Raw genomic sequence first — 20,126 nt, forward strand, 5'->3', positions numbered from 1 at the left:
CAATCCTTTTTCATCCATCCTACCAACATCTATGAGTCAAAATACATTAAAAAAATAAAATAAAAATACAAAAACAAAAAAACAAAAAAATCATCCATTGGTGAAAACTTGGCAATTCAGGTGCATGGATAAGTACCATGGTGAAAACTTGGCCAACAAGCGCCATGTGTAATCCCTCTATCCAAATGCTCTGCACACTTGGGGGCATGTTCCATCACCCATCATACCCATCTCATCCCACCATACCAACCACATTCTATCCATTTCATCCACCATCCTACTTTGGATCTTGATACAAATAAAGTCCACCACTAGATACATGCTTTTGGTCATCCCTTTGACATCCCTTTTCCATCAAATTTTGTATCCACCTATCCTTTATCTACCCATTCTTTCATCCATCCAATCCCTCCCTATCCCTAATCCACCCATCCTTGTTATCCTCTACCTCATTAACCTTTCACATCCTAGCTTCCATCTGTCTCCCTCATCCTCTTATTGACCAATATTCAATCCTACCGCATCCCCCATAAAGAATCCTCTTGAATAACATATTATAACTGGGGGCACTCTATTCCTTGGAGATCGTGTCGTGTCCATCTTTCCATTGATCCTTATCTTTTTGCATCCCTCTATCCATAGTTCCCTTTTTCATCTATCCTTGCATCTCCCAGCATTACCTCCATCTTTTCATCACCTGGTACACCCCTTGTCATTGGTATCTAGCCCTTAGCTATCCCTCATCCTGAGCTTCCATTCGCTATCCTCTCATCTTGAGCTTTTCTCTTCCTATCTCCTCATCTTGAGCTTCTGACTCCCACTATCTTAAGCTTTTCACAAACCATCTTCTCCTTTTGAGCTTTTCATCCCCTTTATCTCCTTATCCCATGCTTTTCCTCTACCTCCCCATCTCAAGCTTTTCATCCACTATCTTCTCATCCCAAACCTTTCATCCACTATCTCTTCATCTTTATCTTTCTTGTCACTATCCTATCATGCTGCACTTTTGTCCGGTAGTCCCTTGTACATCCTTTGATCTATCAGCTGTATATTCCTTGCCCATTAGTCTTTATCTTGGTCCCATTGTATACCTCTCATTTCTTCGCGTCAGTTCTTGCTCGATCACAAATTATAGTTCTCTTGGTTAAGAGCTTTAGCGAATCCTTGTACGAGATCCCTTGTCATCAAAATGTTGTCCTAAAGAGTTCTGATTGCCCAGCTCATCCTAGTCCTCGATATTACCAATAGATCCTTGCAGGATGCATCCTTCCTCTCGTCTGATCTTGGTCCGTCAGTATCCAATCCTACCGATCTCTTTGGCAAAAGGTTAACTTTTTTATGGATTTACATTTTCTTTCGATTTATTTTCTTTTCAAGATTTCAAGCATGATTCTTAACATATCTCTTCCAAGTGATTTGGGTTGTTCCCTCCTCACGGTAGCCACACTATTTTATGTCATGGTGTGCTACGAATGGGGCAATTCGAATGTAAGGTCTGGATCAGGTATTTTGTTTGTTTTTCTCTTCTGCTTGTGGGTTACCTAGTATTGTTCCCACTCTAATTCTTCTAGGATTCATGTGTGATGCTGGGGCAACCCTTGCGTGTTTGTTTTGAGTCAGTTCGTCAGTCCTCTGGACCATTGGTGAAGAGGCCTTTCTGTTCTTAGTAACCTTGGCAATTAACCAACAGTCCTATAGCAAATCTAATGCTCAACTACGTGGTGGTCTTTCTCTTTGAAGTATCCCCTCACTCAACTCGCTTCAATGGATTCCCTACATCTCCATTATCCCCTCATCCCTCCCCTCCTCCTGGTTTCCTTTTATAACGCTCCGCTCCTTCATCCTCCACCTCCCTAAAAATCTTAAGCTTGCTTCCTCTTGTGCATCTAATTCCCCTTTATCATTCTCCCGTAGTGAGAGTTTGAGCTAATTCAACCCCTTCTCTTTGCCACTTTGAGTCTCCTTGCTCATCTCGAATTCTTGTATTTTTCAAGAAGCTGTCGAGCCTCATTTCTCTCCCTGCCACCTTCTTGAGAGGGCATCATCTAAGTCTAGTCTCTCCTCTTCTTATCCGAGACTGGGGCAACCTTGTTGCTAAAACATCTTCCTCGTGTCATCTCCGTTTGAACTTCTTTGAAATAGTGTTGTCTCAACACTATGTCAAAGAGGGGCAAAATGTAGACACCTAAATTTGATTACACCACTTTAGTAATCCTATTTAGCTATCTTTAAAGGCATCACTAATTCAATTCCTATTTAATTAATCATTTGCCATCCCCTAGCTGACTAATCTTATTTAATCATCTATAGTCCTAATTTGATAAATCAAATAACCTATTATTTGTCAATTAATCCTATTTCTCCTATCTATTTCCAAATCCCCTTTTATTGGATAAACCTATTTGATAAATAAATCCCTCAAATCTAATAGCCCCTAACTTATCCCTAATCCTCCATATGGCCTAAATCCACCCCATCCACCCATACTAACCTAGCTTAGCCACTAACTCATCCACCCTCATGAATGTCATCCACTTGCACATCTCTAACATCCTTAATCTAATCCTAGCCCAAGCCTAATCCCCCCCCTAACCTTGTCACATTCCCTAAGTGAGCTTAAGACTTTCCTAAGCCAAACCAAAGTGTCCTCCCTCAAAATATCCCAACCATAAAACTTTATCCCAACCACAAAGCCTTCAATGCTCTTACATGCCCTTAAAAGCTCTTACAAGCCATTATGAGGGCCATTTAAGGCCTTGAGCCTCCTTTGTTGACTCATCCTTGCCCTTTCCTCCACCCAATGACCCTGTGACATGTGTCATTTCCTGATTGGTACTAAACAAGAACAATCCATGTGCTCCCCTTTGAGTGCATCCTAGCCCTCCCTCACCATCTTGCCATCCTTGCATCTTATCCCTCCATCCCTCCAACCTCTTGCCTATAAATTGGATCCCCTCCCAAGCCATTTCATCACAAATCCTTAAGCTAAAGTTACCATGCCCTTTTGGAATCACAATCCATCAAGTAAACTCATAATGCCATTTTGAGAAGCCAAATCCATATCAAAGCCATCATCCACACCAAAAATCCCAAATCCATTGAAGCTATTTTGAAACTTGAGCATATATCCCAAATCTACATAATAGACTCATCCCTAAATCAAGTGACCATCCTCATTGGGAGAGCCATTCCATGGCTCATATTCTCATTTGAGGGTTTCACTTTGTCTATCTCATATGTTATGATTTTTATGCTAGTTAATGCTTTTGTTTTTGAATAGATTAGTATTACTTGCTATCATATTTTCTCATATACAGTTATAGGGTAGTATAGTTCAATTGCGTGCTTTGGAACCTCTTTAATGGGCTAATTTAGAATTAGGCTTTAGGATGGTATTTTGTGTTCTATTACCTGTAGTGAGAACAGAGGTTAGTAGGGTGTCAGTTTTGTTTGGATCATCTTCGAATCTTAAGAGAATTTGATTTGGCTGATTGGTGCTTTTGATATAGTTTATGGACTCTCTATTCGAATATGTAGCTCTTAGTTTAAGGCTTGATTGGATTTTCTTTATAAGTTATCTTTCATTAGTTTAATGACTTTGTTCATTGTTTAGTGTAGTTGTAGTAGTTTAAATATCTTGTTAGGTTTTATAGAGTAGCCTAGTTTATCCTTGATATGGTGCTATGTAATGTTCCTTTAGGTGGGTTTTCTATTCACTTCATATCATATGGTGTCATTGCCTAAAGTAGTATGCAATATTTTATGATTAACCTCTTGATTGGCAAGATGGTTAGACAGGTAAGCTCGTTTCTGGCACCTATGCAAGAGCGTAAAGTATGAGATGGAATTTCGTCAAGGAAATTTGTAAAACTTCAAAGAGCGCATGCTCCAAGATTTATATGTAATTTGATTGTTATGACATATGGGACATAATTTATTGGATTGAGGTATGCATCTTTTATGTTGTAATAATATAGGACTTTGGTCTCGGGCTAGACTAGAGGTTTTCTTTCCCCGTTCTTTCCTACCAGTGCCCGTTTGAACAGTGGATCATTATTGTATTTGTATATTTATTTTAATAATAATCAATTATCATGGCCATTGACCGTTTACTGATAAAAAAAACTTAAACAAATAATTAAATTATCAATAAAATATATAACATCTAAAATTCTTTTTGATATCCTTAATTACAATAATTAATTGATATCCTTAATTACAATAACTAATTTTATTAAATGAAAAAAAGGCAATAACCATGAAAAAGAAAGTTATGATAATAATCAACAACTGACCACATTAAATGTTTGAATTTAAGTAGTACTCCATAACTACATTCATGTGAAATACTAGATATAAAAACTACACAATGAACATTTTATTATTATTAGTAGTTCCTGTCATAGGTAGGAATACTATTGCATCCATTACATGCAATTAAAAATTATAAAATGTATTAGTTTAATCAATAAGATTTAAGTTTTTTTTTAGATTATAAGTTTTTTATAAAGTTTGAACATTTTTATTATTTTTTGAAATGGAAAAAAGCTATTTAACTAAAATCTTATTGGCTCTCACTTATAATAGTAAGAGAGAAAATTAATTTTTGAAACAAAAAAATCAATACAAATTTAAAGCTCTAACTTTTAGCATTAATTGTGCAATTAATATGATTGTAAATATCATAAAAGATGATGTGACTCTACATTTACTTTATCATTTCAAGAATTTCAAAATTTAATTTCTTTATAAAGTTTGAATATATATATATATATTTTTTGAAAAACATAAATATTATTTAATTAAAATCTTATTGGGTTTTACTAAATAGTAATGGAGAAATTTATTTTATAAAACCAAAAATCAATGAAATTTTAAAATTTTAACTTTTTGTATTAATTGTGTAATTAATATAATTATTATAAAAGATATGTCACACCACACTTTACTTTACCATTAGTCAAATGAATAATAATAAAATGTACCAACTCATAAAATTTTGATTCATTTTGTGCTTAAAGCATTATCTTTTAAAATAATTAAAAGTAATAAAAACTAAATAACGTAACAAAGAATTTTAAAAACTAAAAACTAAATAATATTACAAAGAATTTTAAAATGGTAGTTATTGTATGCACAATTATGTTTATTGTTTATGTATTTAAAATTTAAGATATCTTATATCATGTTTGGGTGTCAAGTTGTTGATTAAATATTCAGTAGTGTATAAAGATGACAATTGATTGTAGACTTTTTTTTTTTTTTTTTAATAAAGAATTATTCTCTGTTAAATATTTGTAAAAAAATTATTTTTGTTTGGTAATTTTAAATTTCTCTAGTTTTAAAATCATATAATTCTTTCTTTTAGGATAAACAATTGGTTTCTAATTTATTACATTGCAAACATGCTAAAAATAAAATAAAATTTATTGTACTGCAGACTCCTAAGATACAAATATTAAGCAATTTAAATTGTGGATATCTTTTCTATATGTAGAATTTAGTTATAACATGCTTATGGTTTTGTTAGGGTTTTGGTTGGTATTGTTTAACTCTGCACAAAATCTCAATGATCCATTTGTTCACAACATATTACAAGACATTTATGACAACTTTATAATTGCATTCAAACTAATATTGTAGAAATTTTATTTATTGTATGTGCGATCTTTTTAGTGAAATTGAACAACATTTCTTGAGGGCTTATGAAGACCTTTCCAGTCTCAAAACTCTTGAAATTAAAGAATTTCATTTTGTTCTAAAATTCTTATACACTTTTGAGTTTTCTATTTTAGAGCTTGTTGTGACTTTTTGTAAAGGTGTTGATGTTAAAATTCTAATGACACAAAAGGCAAGAACCTACAACACAATGGTAAATTGTGCGCCTCTTAATTAAGAGGTCTTGGATTCAAATCTACTTGAGATTAACTAATAATTGAAATAATTAATCACAACAAATAATTAACCTTGGCTTCGGCCTCTTATGCCTCTTACCGATAAAAAAAAAATTCTAATGACACAAAGTAGTAATTTTGCACTTGGTAAGAGCTATAACTTATCTATTCGCATTTAACTAGAAACATTAATGCAAAATGTAATTGTCTATGTTTTTCAATTGTCTTTAGTTCTTATTTTCAAAGAGGGGTAAACGCTTTGACCTGGACCTATGAACCAATGAGGCCACAAACGGGGGACCTCATCCCCATGAGATTTGAACCTTGATGGCAAGGATAACAACACAACAACTTAACCATCACAACATGCCACTGTTGGCTAATTGTCTTTAGTTCTTAAGTTCTATGTACAATTACAATTAATTTTAATACAGTTTAAAGATGGTTCAACTTCTAAAAAAATCAAAGGATATTAAGAATCTTGTTCTAATACATTTTGTATTCCTTCAAATTAAAAAGTTTATTTTTCCATCTCAATCTTTTATTACCACACTCTAAAATACTATAATAATGACACATATGACACGAACAAGACATCTCCAAACTCCCATCATTTTGACAAATTTGCCCTACTTTTGATATCTCTCATACTAGATATCATCTAGAAGTGTAATATTACAGTAACCAGCTCTCTCTATTCAATATAATAAAAAACAAGTAGCGGAATTTTTTTGTTTTTAAAACATTCAACTAATTGAAACAGCTGGGTAGACTTGTAAAGCAATGTAACTGGTTAAACTCTCAAATCAATCGATTGAAAGAAAAGTAAACAGGATGTTCAATCGTAAATACCTTTTGCAAGTTTCGGCTTACTCACAGTCGCGCTCAAACATAATTTCTTTGTATTGTACAAAGAGTCATCCAAGCGCGTGAAGCAATATTCGACCTTATTCTACCAGCAGAAATTGGATTCAATTATAAGAGAGAAAGAAATAGGTTTGTTGTTTCCGGAAGAGTCCATTAAGCGCTCAAATTCCATAGGACCTGATCGGAAGCATCTCATTACCCATATTCAGATCTCCTTGTGTTGCATGTTAAATTTCCTGAGGGGTTTGGGTGATTTTGAGATTTTAGAAAGAATGATGCAAAGATGTATGCTGACTGGGTATGCTTAAAATCTTATTAAAAAATGAATTCTAAGGAAATTCGTGTCCCGTATAGACATTTGGAGCAAGAGGCGCAGATTGAATTGTCTGCTATAAATGTTTCACCAGAATCGAACTCAAGACTGGAGAATGGGGAAGTAACCAGATCTGACAGTAATGCGACGAATGCTAACGGATTGAGAATATTGGTGTTGAGTTCTATAATTGCCGCAGGTGTACAGTTCGGATGGGCTTTACAGCTGTCTCTTTTGACGCCTTACATTCAGGTCAGTTACGAATTAATTTCGTAATAATAGGTCCGGTCTATAGTACATTCCATTTTTTCCTTTGATTAAATCCTCTTAGGAAAACCTGTTTATGTGAGGATCTGCATTGGAGGCAATTTTATGGGCTTCTTTGAGAACTGCACGATCACTTAGAACCGTTATATCTGTTGAGTTTGTAATTTCTGATCGAGGGCACCGATCTCTCTTTCATTGTAATTCTTCCTGAATTGAAGACATGAAACTTAGATAGCGAAGGGACAGTGCTAAGGCAAAGAGCGTGTATAGCACCTTGGGGTCGATTTTTTTGCAAGAAGAAAAGAGGAAAGTTTCATTCCGGAGCCATCGATTGTCACCTCAGCTATACCTCAGGGTAGAAATTTTGTACTCAGGATCTAGGTAAAACTTCGTTTATTGCCAAGCCTGCGATGAGTTGAAAACTTAGGGAGTAAAAAGTCAGAAAATAATATATTGGGTAAAAGTAAACAGGTCCTCTTGTTCCAAAAGCGGGGCATTACGCTCCAATTTGGTGTGGAATTTAGTCTGTCAACCATAAAATCACTTGTATTTTTACTTTTAAAGACAGTGTACGAATAACACAACGATAACATATATATTCGTCATCATCAGCATTCTAATTTCCAGAAGTAGCCATCACAGTGACATTCTGTAGAGAAAAGCAAACCGTAGTAGAGTGTTTTTTGTGAAGACAGCGCTGGTTGTTAACAAACAAAATACCCAATTCTATGTTCAGATGGATCAGAATATTAGTACCACAGCCCTTTTGAGTTTTTCCAAAATGGTCTGGCTTTGAAATTTTAAGATACTTTCCTTCCAGGTCAGAACTGGAACCATAGCAGAGTTAATAAAATTCGAAACAGTTGTAGGAGCTGCTACCAAAGCTAGTGCCTTAAGAATGGTGGATATTTTTCTTGTCCTGTCTTTCAACTTGGAAACATGTGCCTTTATGGCTGTCAAGCCGAGCACATTTTCTGTAGCTCTCTGCTGAACAATTGCTCAAAATGTTGGTAATTTTTCATAACTTCCTTAATTTACTTGTGCCATCACCTGCATTTCTACTCTGGTTTTTGGTAATGTTTTTAAAGACCACTAGCTTCACCCTAAGTTACTAGTTTGGAACGTATGACTACAATCGCTCTGATCCTTTGACTGTTGATCAAAGGTGCCCACATACACACGTCCTTGTGGCTTGTATTGGCTTGAGAGTGAAGGCTTGCATACAACTTAAAACTCCTTGTTTGTGCCACTGGACTATTGTTAATCTAAACCAAAGTAACAAGAATCGGAATCGGCAAGGCCGAATCAAATCGTGAATCGGCCATGAATCGGAATCGAATCGGCCATGAATCGGAAAATTTAAAAAACCCTTGAAATTCAGTGAGTAACTTATTTCATAAACCCTTTATCGCTGATTCAATTCACCGATTCACAAAAAATCGTTTGGCTTGAATCGAATCGCCAAATCGCGTGAATCGCATGAATCGCCGTGATTCTTGGAACTATGATCTAAACATTTGATAGAGGTTGTGTATAACACGCATAGGGTTGGGTCAACAATATGGTTATACACAATCCCAACCTTGAGTGCTCCCATGACAATGTATAGGTGGGCTTAGTTCCATGTATTGTCACAAGTTTAGTCCTTATGGCAGTTTTTCTAACCTATACTCCAGTTGATAATACAAACTTTGCAGTATCGTGGATATAATTTAGGTCACGATTAAGAGGTACACAAGGTTGTTGGGCATCCATGCCATACTTTTGTTGAATAAACAAATCGCTTGGTAGAGTTTTAGGCACATTCCCTCCACAAGATGCTCATGTCTTGGGACTTTTTCAGCCAGTGACATTTTTGTAGCTTCCTTTATTGCACCATGATCATGTCTACAAGTTAGTGGGTTGGTTCTCCTTACTTTTGTAAACTATTGCTAATTTCCATTGGCGCGTGATGTGCTCCAATCATGTCTTGAAATCCACATGCATTTTAATGTGTTTTTAACTTTGTTCAGCTCATGTGGGTACCTTCTTCCCTTTCTCTTGTCTTTTCTTTTTTTTCTCTAAGCTAGCAACTTTGATCCCATTGTTTTGTCTTCTTGAGCTCTCAAATGTCTGCTTTCTCTCTTGCTTAACTGCCATTTTTAATGCGCTCCACATGATGATTTTGATTTATTTTCAGATGGATCTGCATTTCTCTGCCTTTTGATCCCGATGTTTATTGTCAACATTATCTTCGTACTTACACTATACATATTGCTGTTTCCTCTTACAGAACAAACATGCTGTAACTATTCTAGATCAACAAGTTGCTTGTCTTTGTGATTCATTGCCTACACATTGATATTGTAAATATACTTACTAAAAGATGTGTATACGGGGATGGGGACAAGGCCTTCATCTTTAAGCTGGTGATGACTATGGTATACATTTGTAGACATCAAAACAGTAGTAAGGAAACTATCATGCTTATTAGTGTACAGCTCATGCCTAAAATTGTGTTTCCATTTATTTGTGCCAGTGGATCATTGATGCATGTGTTGGGAACGTTGAAGGCTGATGTGTTTTTTGGACATGCAACTCATAATAATAGTAAATTGTAAATACAAATAAATAGAAGACAAATATATCATCTGCTGCCAACATTATAAATTGAATTGTTTTGAGAAGGTAACGTAGTGAAAAGTTCATTAGAAGTTTTACTTTATGGTGTTGGTTATATGCATTTGTTTTCTAATATTTATTATTATTCATTGCATAAATATAAATAATACTATCACAAATCTACCATAAGATGGATCTGATTATTGTGAAGTTGCATCCAAAGGACTAATGGTGCTAATCCTTAATACCTATGTTCTTATGCGTATATTGTGGTAGGACTGCACCTTCAATCGTTTAGATACTTCATTTGTGCACTTCAAATCCATTTTAACATTCATCATTCTATAAATAGAAATGGCCTGGGATTCTGGGAATGTTCAAAAGCACTGTCAAAGGTTTGTTTAAAAATTTTGTGCATCTATGGTCTTTCGAAGTTTTTGCGTGTTTTAAGCTTGTATTATTGCAATAATTACATTCGTGAGAATCATAGTGCATTGCTATTGTGTTATCCAACTTGGTAACTCTATTTGTGTCTCAAAGGGCTTTTCATGTGATAGTCTTGTCTATAATAATCCATTTATTCTAGGTTATTTCTTTATGTAGTTGTATATGTAATGCTTCCTCCATTCTTTTATGTAGCTTTGAGAAATTAAGTTATCAAACATCTCAAGAGCATCTTGGACTCCTATGCACCAAGGCTTGTCAAGAGGCAATGGAACAAAATTTTGTCTAATCCAAGATATGGGATTTTGCTCATACGTCATGTCAAGATTGTAGAAAGGAAATGTGAGACTACTAATAAAGAAGTAATTAACTACTAAAAAAGCCATGGAAACATCTTTTGCTTCATGTGATTGCAAAGGTATAATAGAAGGTAAAATGTTTACTTTGACTTATTTATACTGGTCAACAATGCTAACAAACAACTACATAATGACATTCTTACCTATTATAAGATACTTGTGTAGGTAGTGTCAAAATTGCACATGTTACCAGTTTGTTGATTTCAACAAAAATTCTTGGAAGAGTGTGATAGACAAACATTTGAATGACATGTTTGTCTCCAATGAATCAGCATTATTTAAAAGCATATTTTCTGTTTGGTTCATTTATGATGCGTGTTATAATGTCAGAACAAGAAAGTAATGCCTCCCCTTTTGTTTGAGCAAACAAACCCCTCTTGATCATTTTCATGGACGTTTGAGAAAAAGTTGTTAAGACAACTCTTTATTCTTCTCTCTTGTGGAAACTCTACCAAAATACTTGCAGCAATCACAACGATTTCTCAAAATGTCGTGTTATTGATTTCTCTCTCTTTTATGGTAATTGGACTTTCTTAAAAAGGGATTTCACTTCCATATCAATTACAATTATTGAGAGAAGCCTTGGCCGCTGGTAGCACACTTATTGTGTTCTCCTATTCTCTCTATTTGTCGCACGATAATCTTTTGATATAGAAATAAAGCTACCCATTGTTATCGTCAAATTTATTTGCATGCAATGGTGGTTCACCTTGCAGAGTAGGGTTGACACTATTATCATTTAGTCTATCAATTGCTTTTATGCGATTAGGATGTAAAAGCTTTTGTCATTATTTTTCTTTTTGCTGTTTGTGGAGGTCGATAGACTAAAATGGGGTTTCGACTAAGGCAAACCCTTAAATAACCCAACAAATTTTCCTATTTCTGTGCGTGTAGATTCAAGCAATTCTAGAAAGTTTTGAGCCAACTGGCAAAGGAGAGTAGTGCTATGTGAGGATGTTCATACTACGCACTTGCATCCAAGAGCTTCAACTTTTGGTGCCAAGTTCCTTTGTAGTTGTATTTTTGTTTCTAGTTAAAATTAGATTCTACAAGAAGTGAGAATTGAATTAAGATCTGATGTTGGTTGTAGATCACATGCAACTCCACTCAATAGAGTATTGAGGATCAAAATAGTAGAATGAAGAAAAAATTTAAAATGAGAGAAAATAGTGACATTGCCAAAGAATTTGAGAATACTATTGATACTCTTGTCAAGCTATCATTGAACTAGTAAAAGTGAGAGGAGAGACCTATATATATATATATATAGCAAAATAAGGGCATATACATCCACAAGGTACATTAAATTCTACTTCCCATAAAATGTGGGAGGTTTTATCTACTTGGTAAAGTCAAATCATTAGCATAACCTCCTTAAATGAAGATAGCAAAAGAGTTACGGAAGATGGCATGCAAAGCCAAAATAGGGTGAGAAACCCAACTACCCCATAGCCTACTCATGTTATGGTTATGAGAGGTGGCACAACAAGCCAAAAGCGGGTGTGTAACTCAACTTCCCGTGTGTGGGAGAGAGTGACGCATGTAGCCGAAGTATTTCACTACATGCCCTTATATTATCCACTTTTGATAACCTAAGCAAGCTTAAATGTTATGTTTAGAAAAAGAGAAATACTCCCTAACATAAGTTAAACAAAAAACCTATGTTGGCACCCTTCCCTAAGCATAGGTTAGGTGGGTGAAAAATGGGCCTTGATAAATAAAGCAATGTTAGATTCCCATGTACATAGAAATCTCCCCAAAAGAAGAAGCTCCCCGAAATAGAGAGAGAAATGAAGGACAAAGGAGCGCCCCTCCCTAAGTAGGCACTTGTTGCACCCCAAGCTAACCTCATAGATGGATGAATTTGCTTTCTATAAAGGATTTGATGGAGACGTTCACATTTTGCTCTAGTGTAGAACATCAATGATGCCTTACTAAATCAACACTTGAATGTATTGCATATGTATCTCAATGTGTTTTCTCCTCTAATGATGAAGAAGATTCCTTGAGATTTGTATAGCATTCTATTTACCCCAAAATATCCCAAAATATTAATGTAGGCTTTTTGAATGGAGTTTCAAGTTAAGTGAGAATGAAGCCAAATGGCTTTAGTGGTGGCATTAAATACCCCTCGATACTGAACCTCTGTTGATGAAAGAGCAATTGTGGGCTGTGCTTGACCAACAAACTAGATTGAAATCAAGTGAGAAGCAATATCTTGAAGTAAACTTGTACTTGTGTGAATTACCTACCCAATTTGAGTTTGTGTCTCACCAAAGCCATATCCACATTTGCTGCATATTGAATTTCATGAGTACCTTGAGTGTAGCGGACAATCTATTTAACTGATTTCCAATGTAACTCATGTAAATCCTCAATGAATAATGAAACCATGCCCACAACATATGAAATGCTGGCTCTTATACGAGTCAAGCTGATGAGGCTCCCAACAAGTTGTCAATCTAAAGTGCCAACAACTGAGGGTAAAGAGAACTTAGCCTTAAGGTTGATCCTTGATAGAAATGGAACCAACGCACGCTTACAATCAACCTTGCAAAATTCGAAGACCATATCAAGTGCATCCTTGGGTTGTCGAAGGAAGATACCATTAGATGACGAAGTGATCTCAATCCCCAAGAATTAATGCAAAAGACCCAAGCCTGACATAAAAAATCTATCGTATAGAGCAACTTTGAAGAGGCAATGGAACAAAATTTTGCCCAATCCAAGATATGGGTTTTTGCTCATACATTATGTCAAGATTATAGAAAGGAAATGTGAGACTACAAATAAAGAAGAAGTGATTAAATACTAAAAAGCTATGGAAACATCTTTTGCTTCATACAATTGCAAAGGTATAATAGAAGGTAAAATGTTAACTTTGATTTATTTATACTAGTCAACAATGCTAACAGACAATTACATAATGACATTCTTACCTATTCTAAGATACTTGTGTTGGTATTGTCAAAATTGCACTTGTGTGATTTCACACTTATGTTTTACTTGTCTTAGTTCGTGCCTTGATGATAAATTTTGCTATTTCTATATTATGAATTTTTCTTGCATTGAAAGAACACATGTTACTAGCTTGTGTGCTTGATTTCAACAAAATTTCTTGGAAAAGTGTGACAAGCAAACATTTGAATCACATGTTTGTCTCCAATGAATCAGCATTATTTATAGGCATATTTCCTGTTTGGCTCATTTATGATGTGTGTTATAATGTCAGAAGAAGAAAGCAATGCCTCTTCCCTCTTGTCTGAGCAAACAAATTTTGTCTAAGGCAACCCTTTATTCTTCTCTCTTGTGGAAACTCTAGCAAAATACTTGCAGCTATCACAACGTTCTCTCAAAATATTGTGTTATTGTTTGCTCTCTCTTTTATAGCAATTGGATCTTCTAAAAAAGGGCTTTCACTTCCATATCAATCACATTTATTAAGACAAGCCTTGGCTGCTGACAGCATACTTATTGTATTTTCCCATTCTCTCTATTTGTTGCATGATAATCTTTGTCATAGAAATAAAGCCACCTATCTTTGTTGTCAAATTTATATGCATGTAATGGTGGTTCGCTTTGCAGACTAGGGTTGACACTATTATCATTTAGTCTATCAATTGCTTTTATGCATTTAGGATATAAAAGCTTTTATCTATCATTTTTCTTTTGGCTGTTCGTGGAGGTTGATAGACTAAAATGGGGTTTTGATTAAGGAAAACCCTTAAATAGTCCAACAAATTTTCCTATTTTTGTTTGTAGATTAAAGCAATTCTAGCACCCCATCTAGGTTAAACGTTCTAGAAAGTTTTGAGCCGACTAGCAGAGGAGAGTAGTGCTATGTGAGGATGTTCATACTATGCACTTGCATCCAAGAGCTTCAACTTTTGGTGCCAAGTTCTTGTCTATGCATATTTTTTTTCTAGTTAAAATTAATAGATTTTGCAAGAAGCCAAAATTGAGCCAAGATTTGATGTTGGTTGTAGATCACATGCAACTCTACTCAATAGAGTATTGAGGTTCAAAATAGTAGATTGAAGAGAAAATCTAAAATGAGAGAAAATAGTGACATTGCCAAAGAATTTGAGAATACTATCGATACTCTTGTCGAGCTATCACTAAACTAGTAAAGGGGAGAGGATAAGATAAGATAATAAGATAAGATAAGATAATGATATTAATGTCCAACAAGAGACCAACAAGGGTCCAAGGGACTGAAAGATACAACAATGTAGAAAGGAGCAACCCAACAGGAGCGCCAAACAACATCTGGGAAAGAACAAACAAGAAAGCAAATGAAGGGAAGCAACAACAGATGAGAGAAGGACTAACTATCCTTTCTTGGTACAAAGAAATCCAACATCGAAGGGTAAGGCCCAGGATGAGCAAGGGTCCGGGCCTGTCTCTGAGAAATGCTGGAGATAGAATGCCGTTGTTTGATGAATCTGTGACGAGCCCTGACTGATTTGGTGTGCCCAAAGACAGGTGTAGTAGGTGGCCGCTTCATAACCCTGGAAGGGGGCATGGGTGGAAAAAAGTGATTGGAGGCCTGGCTTTGAGGAAACATGAGCTGTAAAGTGTGGTCTTGGAGCTGGGAGGTCTCCTAGAGATAAAGAGCTGAACACAGCTGGTCCGAATAACTAAAAAAAGCCGAGAGGGATCTGTAGTCTCTAAATAAGTAGTGCAACCTGCCTCTGATCTTGTAGTAGATGTGGCACTTGAAGATGAAATGGATCTCAGTCTCTGTCTTGGATAAAGTGCAAAGGTGGCAAATCCGGTCCTCTCTAGTCAGGGGACGATCAGTCTAGTACCGAAGCCAGTGAGAGCCGATTCTAAATGACTCCAGAGAGATGCGGATGGCGTGGCACCAATGTCGGCTCAAGTAAATGGGATGTACAACTATCCCACTACGAGTCTTCAAAAAGTGCTCAAAGTAGAAGGTCATCTATGGACGCAAACCCCTTGGAGGGCTGATCCAAGTCGTGGAGATTTACTGTCTATAAATGTCAAGTCTGATGTGCCCATTCAACTCCTACTATGAGGGGAGATGGACATGAGCATCCAAAGAGAACTAATAAGGCGTAAGATGATCAATGTCAATCCTGATCGAGCTTAGTAAGGTAGTGGATTGGGTATACCAACAACGAGCCCTGGTCGCCCCCATGAAGCTGGCAATACCCACTAAGTAGCAGTGAGCAAGCTAGGAGTATCTATGGCGGCCGTTTGCAGAGTCCGCAAAGCCTCTGAGGTGGTGAATGAACTAGATCAAATCAAAGATGGTGCTAAGCCAGAAAGGGTGAGCCCTGAACTTGGCCAATATTGCGTAGAGTGTATCGATGACAACAGATGAGGCCCAGTTCGACTCCAGAAGAGAGGACCCCTAAATTACCGAACCATATAAAATTGTGGGTCTGACCAGAGAGTTCAAGAGGGATAGCTTGGACATAGTGTCTTGGAAGTTATGTTGAAAGCACTATCTCTCTAGAAGGGCGAGGGAGCCCATCCCCTTGGCCACCCTGGGTAGGTGGGCAGGCCTCATGCTGAAGCGGGGACTAGAGAACTTAACCTCAAGATAAGTGTATGAAGAGACAATCTTAATCTGCTGACCTTGGAAGCTGAAGTGAAGATGTTAAGTTTTCAAACAGTTGAACACCATAACTTGAGTCTTGTTCAAGTTCACCACCAGCTGACGCTGGTTGCAGAAAGAGGCTAGTGCATCAATAAACCTCTGAAGCTCCTCTGGGGAGGAGGCAAAAAGAACCACATCATCAATGAACAGAAGAATAGAGATTAGAACCTGGTGTAAGTAGCAGGCATCACCAAGGAGCGAAGCCTTGTGGAGAAAGACCTCGAGTTCATCAATATAGTTGCCTTATAATGTAGAGGAGAGAGGCAGCCCTGCTTCACCCGATGGTGCTTTGAATTGGAATAGAGAAGTCCTCATGTGTCCTAAATCTCCCAACCACAATCTCATAGGGTCTCATAATTGCTGTCACAGGAATATCTGAAATACCAATGTCTCTTAGTCTCTAGAAAAGGGACCCTCGAGGTACGAAGTCAAAAGCCTTACAAAAGTTTACGAAACAATAGTAGACTTTTGTAGCACAGTGCCGAGCATCCTCAATGATAGCCCGCAAAGTCAAAATGTGATCTATAGTTTGGTAATCAATAGAGAACCTCGCTTGCTCTCTAGCACAACGCTGACTCTTGTCAAGCTATTTGGTAAGAGAAATTTTTAAGATTGTGGCATAAAGCTTGGCAAAGGTATGCCCAATCATGATGGTCCTATAGTTATTGGTGTCCGATGCCAAGCCAAACTTGTAGATCGGGTAAATCACATGTCCCGACCAAGAATCAGGAAACCCACTGCACAACGCTCTATTAAATAGCACTGTAAGGAAAGAGCAAAGAATCGGAACACCAATCTTAAAAAGCTCTGCTTGAAAACCATCCTCATCGACGACTTTGTTACATCTCGTGAATTTGATAGTCTCACTAATAGTGGAGGGAGTGAAAAGATGGCAGTGGGTGGGGGGTGGGATGAATGGGCCACTGGCCTGGGATATCATAAAGAGTGGAGGCATGGGAAACCAAAGAGTGCCAATCGAGAGTGGAAGATGGTGGAGGGTGGCAGGGGAACAAGGTACACCAAAAAGATTTCGGGTCATGGGCGAGTGTATGGCAGAGGGATTTACATTGCAAAGCCACGAACAACCGTTTCTTGTGACGTAGAAGGCGGCGGTACGAAGAGCGCAACTAAGTATAAGAGGGGGAATGAGTAGCTTATGAAGCACGCAGGGAGTGGTGGAAAGACTTACACTCAACATCATACCAAAGGTTCATGAGACAGGATTTACGACTAGCGTGGCTGAGGGGGGAAGGTGCGGTGGGGGATGGAGAGGAGGGCAGACTACTAGATACCAACAGCCACTAGGTCAAATAAGGACGAAGCCTGAGAGGAATTAGTGAAGCGGTCAGGGGGGGAGAAGTCGTTTGAGGTGGAAGGCGGAGAGGTAGCAATCACACTTAGAGAAGCGAAAGATGGTATGGGGGCTTGAGGGTGAGGACAGTGGGTGGAGCCGAGGTGAAGACGGAGGGGTGAAGCGGGCAACAAGGCTGAGGATGGAGTGGTTAGCCAAAGGTGGCCGGGTGATGGTGAAGCAACTAATGGAGGGGATAACTGAGGTAGGCATGAGGATGTTAGTTGACCACACTCGCATCCCCACAATGGGGCTAACAAGTGAAAGACTCCGAGCTCGGGAAGCAAGGGAGGCCATTTAGGATCAATAAGTCATAAGACTCACAGAACTCGAGGAGATGACAGTCGTAACAAGAAAAGGGTCCAAGGCAGTCAAGAGAGTAGTGATGAAAACCCATACTGGTCGGATCAGTCTCCCTAGTGCAAATTGAGTTTGAAGTACGATCATGTAGAGGAGCCTGAAGATGTTTGGTCCGTGCATTAAAGTCCCCCAAAATGATGATTTCCCCCAAGCTCAAGAACTTTGAGATGCACTTGTGCAAATTGGAGAAGGGATCTCTATCCACTGGACTATGAATGGCATATAGAGAGGTGGCCGGTGGGAAATAACAAACCGCTATGAAGATGTCTTTGAGATGGCGATTGGTGTGGCTAATTTGGATCCACATAAATCTAGCAGAGGTGTTAGAGTGGACAACAGTAGTGACACTGAAGAGGTCATCTCTGATCAAACAAGCCACACCACCAGAACCACAAACATCGCCAAACGCACAAACCTCCTTCCTACAGATAGAAAGCCACTGATACCCAGTAAACCCTGGAAGAGGGCGGACTAGACTCTCATGAGTCTCCTTGACAACCAAAATATCCGTTGAACCCACTACATCTGAAAATAGGCTAGGTAATGACCAAAGAGTACCATTACCATTCCAACAGTTGACATGGAGAGAATTGGAGGAATTTTCTCCATCATGTGACTGCTGGCAGGACTGTTATTTGGCAAGAAGAGTCAGTCGCTATTCTCATCCGCCAGGAGGGGAGTCCCAAATAATAGCTCATAGGTTTTGGATCACAACCCATTTACCAGCATGCCTCACCTCCACAACCAAACCCCTTGAGTGTCACAACTTGGCAACCTGTGCTCTAATGAGGTCCTCATCTAAAAAGACCTTTGAAGGAAGAGGGAATAACTTCCTGTTCGATCTAAGGACCTGTAACTTGTCAGAATGTGAGGAACCGTAGGAAAAGAGTACCATCCGGTCCCACCTAACACCTCTCTAAAGTGATATTAGAAATGCCAAGCTGGTCAACAAGAAACGACTATCTAATTGTCATAGGGTTCGTAGTGACAATAGGGAGGCCCTGAACTCTGAGGTTAAACTCATGGGCATGCCTCCAACGCTCCTCAATAATCTGTCCTTGTAAAATCTTCTCCACACCCACTAAGGGAGTAGAATCTAGATTGGTGGAAATATTGGCCTAAGATTTGGTCTTCTCCTTAGTATCAAATAGAAGGCAACTGTGCTTGGTCATGAGATCACACTGCTGTTTTTTGAAGGTGTCAAGGTCTCCTAACTGCACAATGACCGTGTCAATGTGTTTTTTGATGTTCGATGTTTTAGAGAGGAGAGTGGCTGAGAAATTGGAGATGATGGATGAGTTGGATTCAACCTGCAATTTGATAATTGTGGTGGTCTCCGAGAGTTCACGAACAATATCTCTCAAGCATTGATTTTTTGCTTCCACTTTCAACATGCAATCATACAGTCTCTAGTATGTTACAGAGGGTGCAGGAATAGCAGCCGCAAAGAGCACTGATATGGAGCCAGCCATTGCCTCTAAAGTCACCATTGGGTCACAAAGAGTGTCAAAGATGTTGCAAGGAAATTAGAAACAATAGTCCACAAACATAATTGAGAGGGGGGGGGGGGGGGGGGCGAATCAGTTATCCAATAATTAAAACATTTATTAACCTTAAACAATCTTATCCATTCAACCAAAGTAAATAGCAACCATGACAAGATGTACATAGACAATTACACCAGATATGTTAACTAGGGAAACCCTTGATCAGAGGGAAAACCCTGGTAGGAATGATGCCCACAAGATGATGTATTAATATAAATATTCCTTGTTAGAGGATGGACCTTGTTAGGAGTCTATTACAACATTTAGTACATAGAGTCCCTGTTAGGAGACTTTGAATCGTTGTTAGAAGATTCCAACCCTGTTAGGAGTTGTAGTACAATGTATGCAAGAAGAGCCCACTCAAACATGCAATTTCAATTACAAGAAGAGCTCATTGCCCAAACAAGTAATTTATTGTTAAGTTCCTCTTTCCTCTATTCTATCAACCAAATCAATCACCGTTAGACCTTGTAGACCAAGTCACGAACCTCGGA

At 37.7% G+C, this 20,126-nt stretch overlaps 1 protein-coding gene across 3 annotated transcripts in view; it reads left to right on the plus strand.

The window, feature by feature from the left end:
- The first annotated feature begins 6,597 nt into the window (after positions 1 to 6,597).
- The window catches only part of SUT2 (sucrose transporter 2), a 108,315-nt gene continuing 94,786 nt past the window's right edge, over positions 6,598 to 20,126 (plus strand). For 2 of the 3 annotated variants that reach the window (XM_089807570.1, XM_089807571.1), the window contains exon 1: positions 6,628 to 7,326. In XM_089807570.1, coding sequence (XP_089663696.1) covers positions 7,084 to 7,326 — 243 coding nt within the window. In that variant the 5' untranslated portion in view covers positions 6,628 to 7,083. Of the gene's footprint in view, positions 7,327 to 20,126 lie in introns of all 3 variants that reach the window. The other variant, XM_089807569.1, reaches the window with a different exon arrangement.

Source organism: Cupressus sempervirens, chromosome 10 (assembly GCF_028749045.1).
Source record: "Cupressus sempervirens isolate cs-2001-9-10 chromosome 10, ASM2874904v1, whole genome shotgun sequence".
NCBI classification, from domain to species: domain Eukaryota; kingdom Viridiplantae; phylum Streptophyta; class Pinopsida; order Cupressales; family Cupressaceae; genus Cupressus; species Cupressus sempervirens.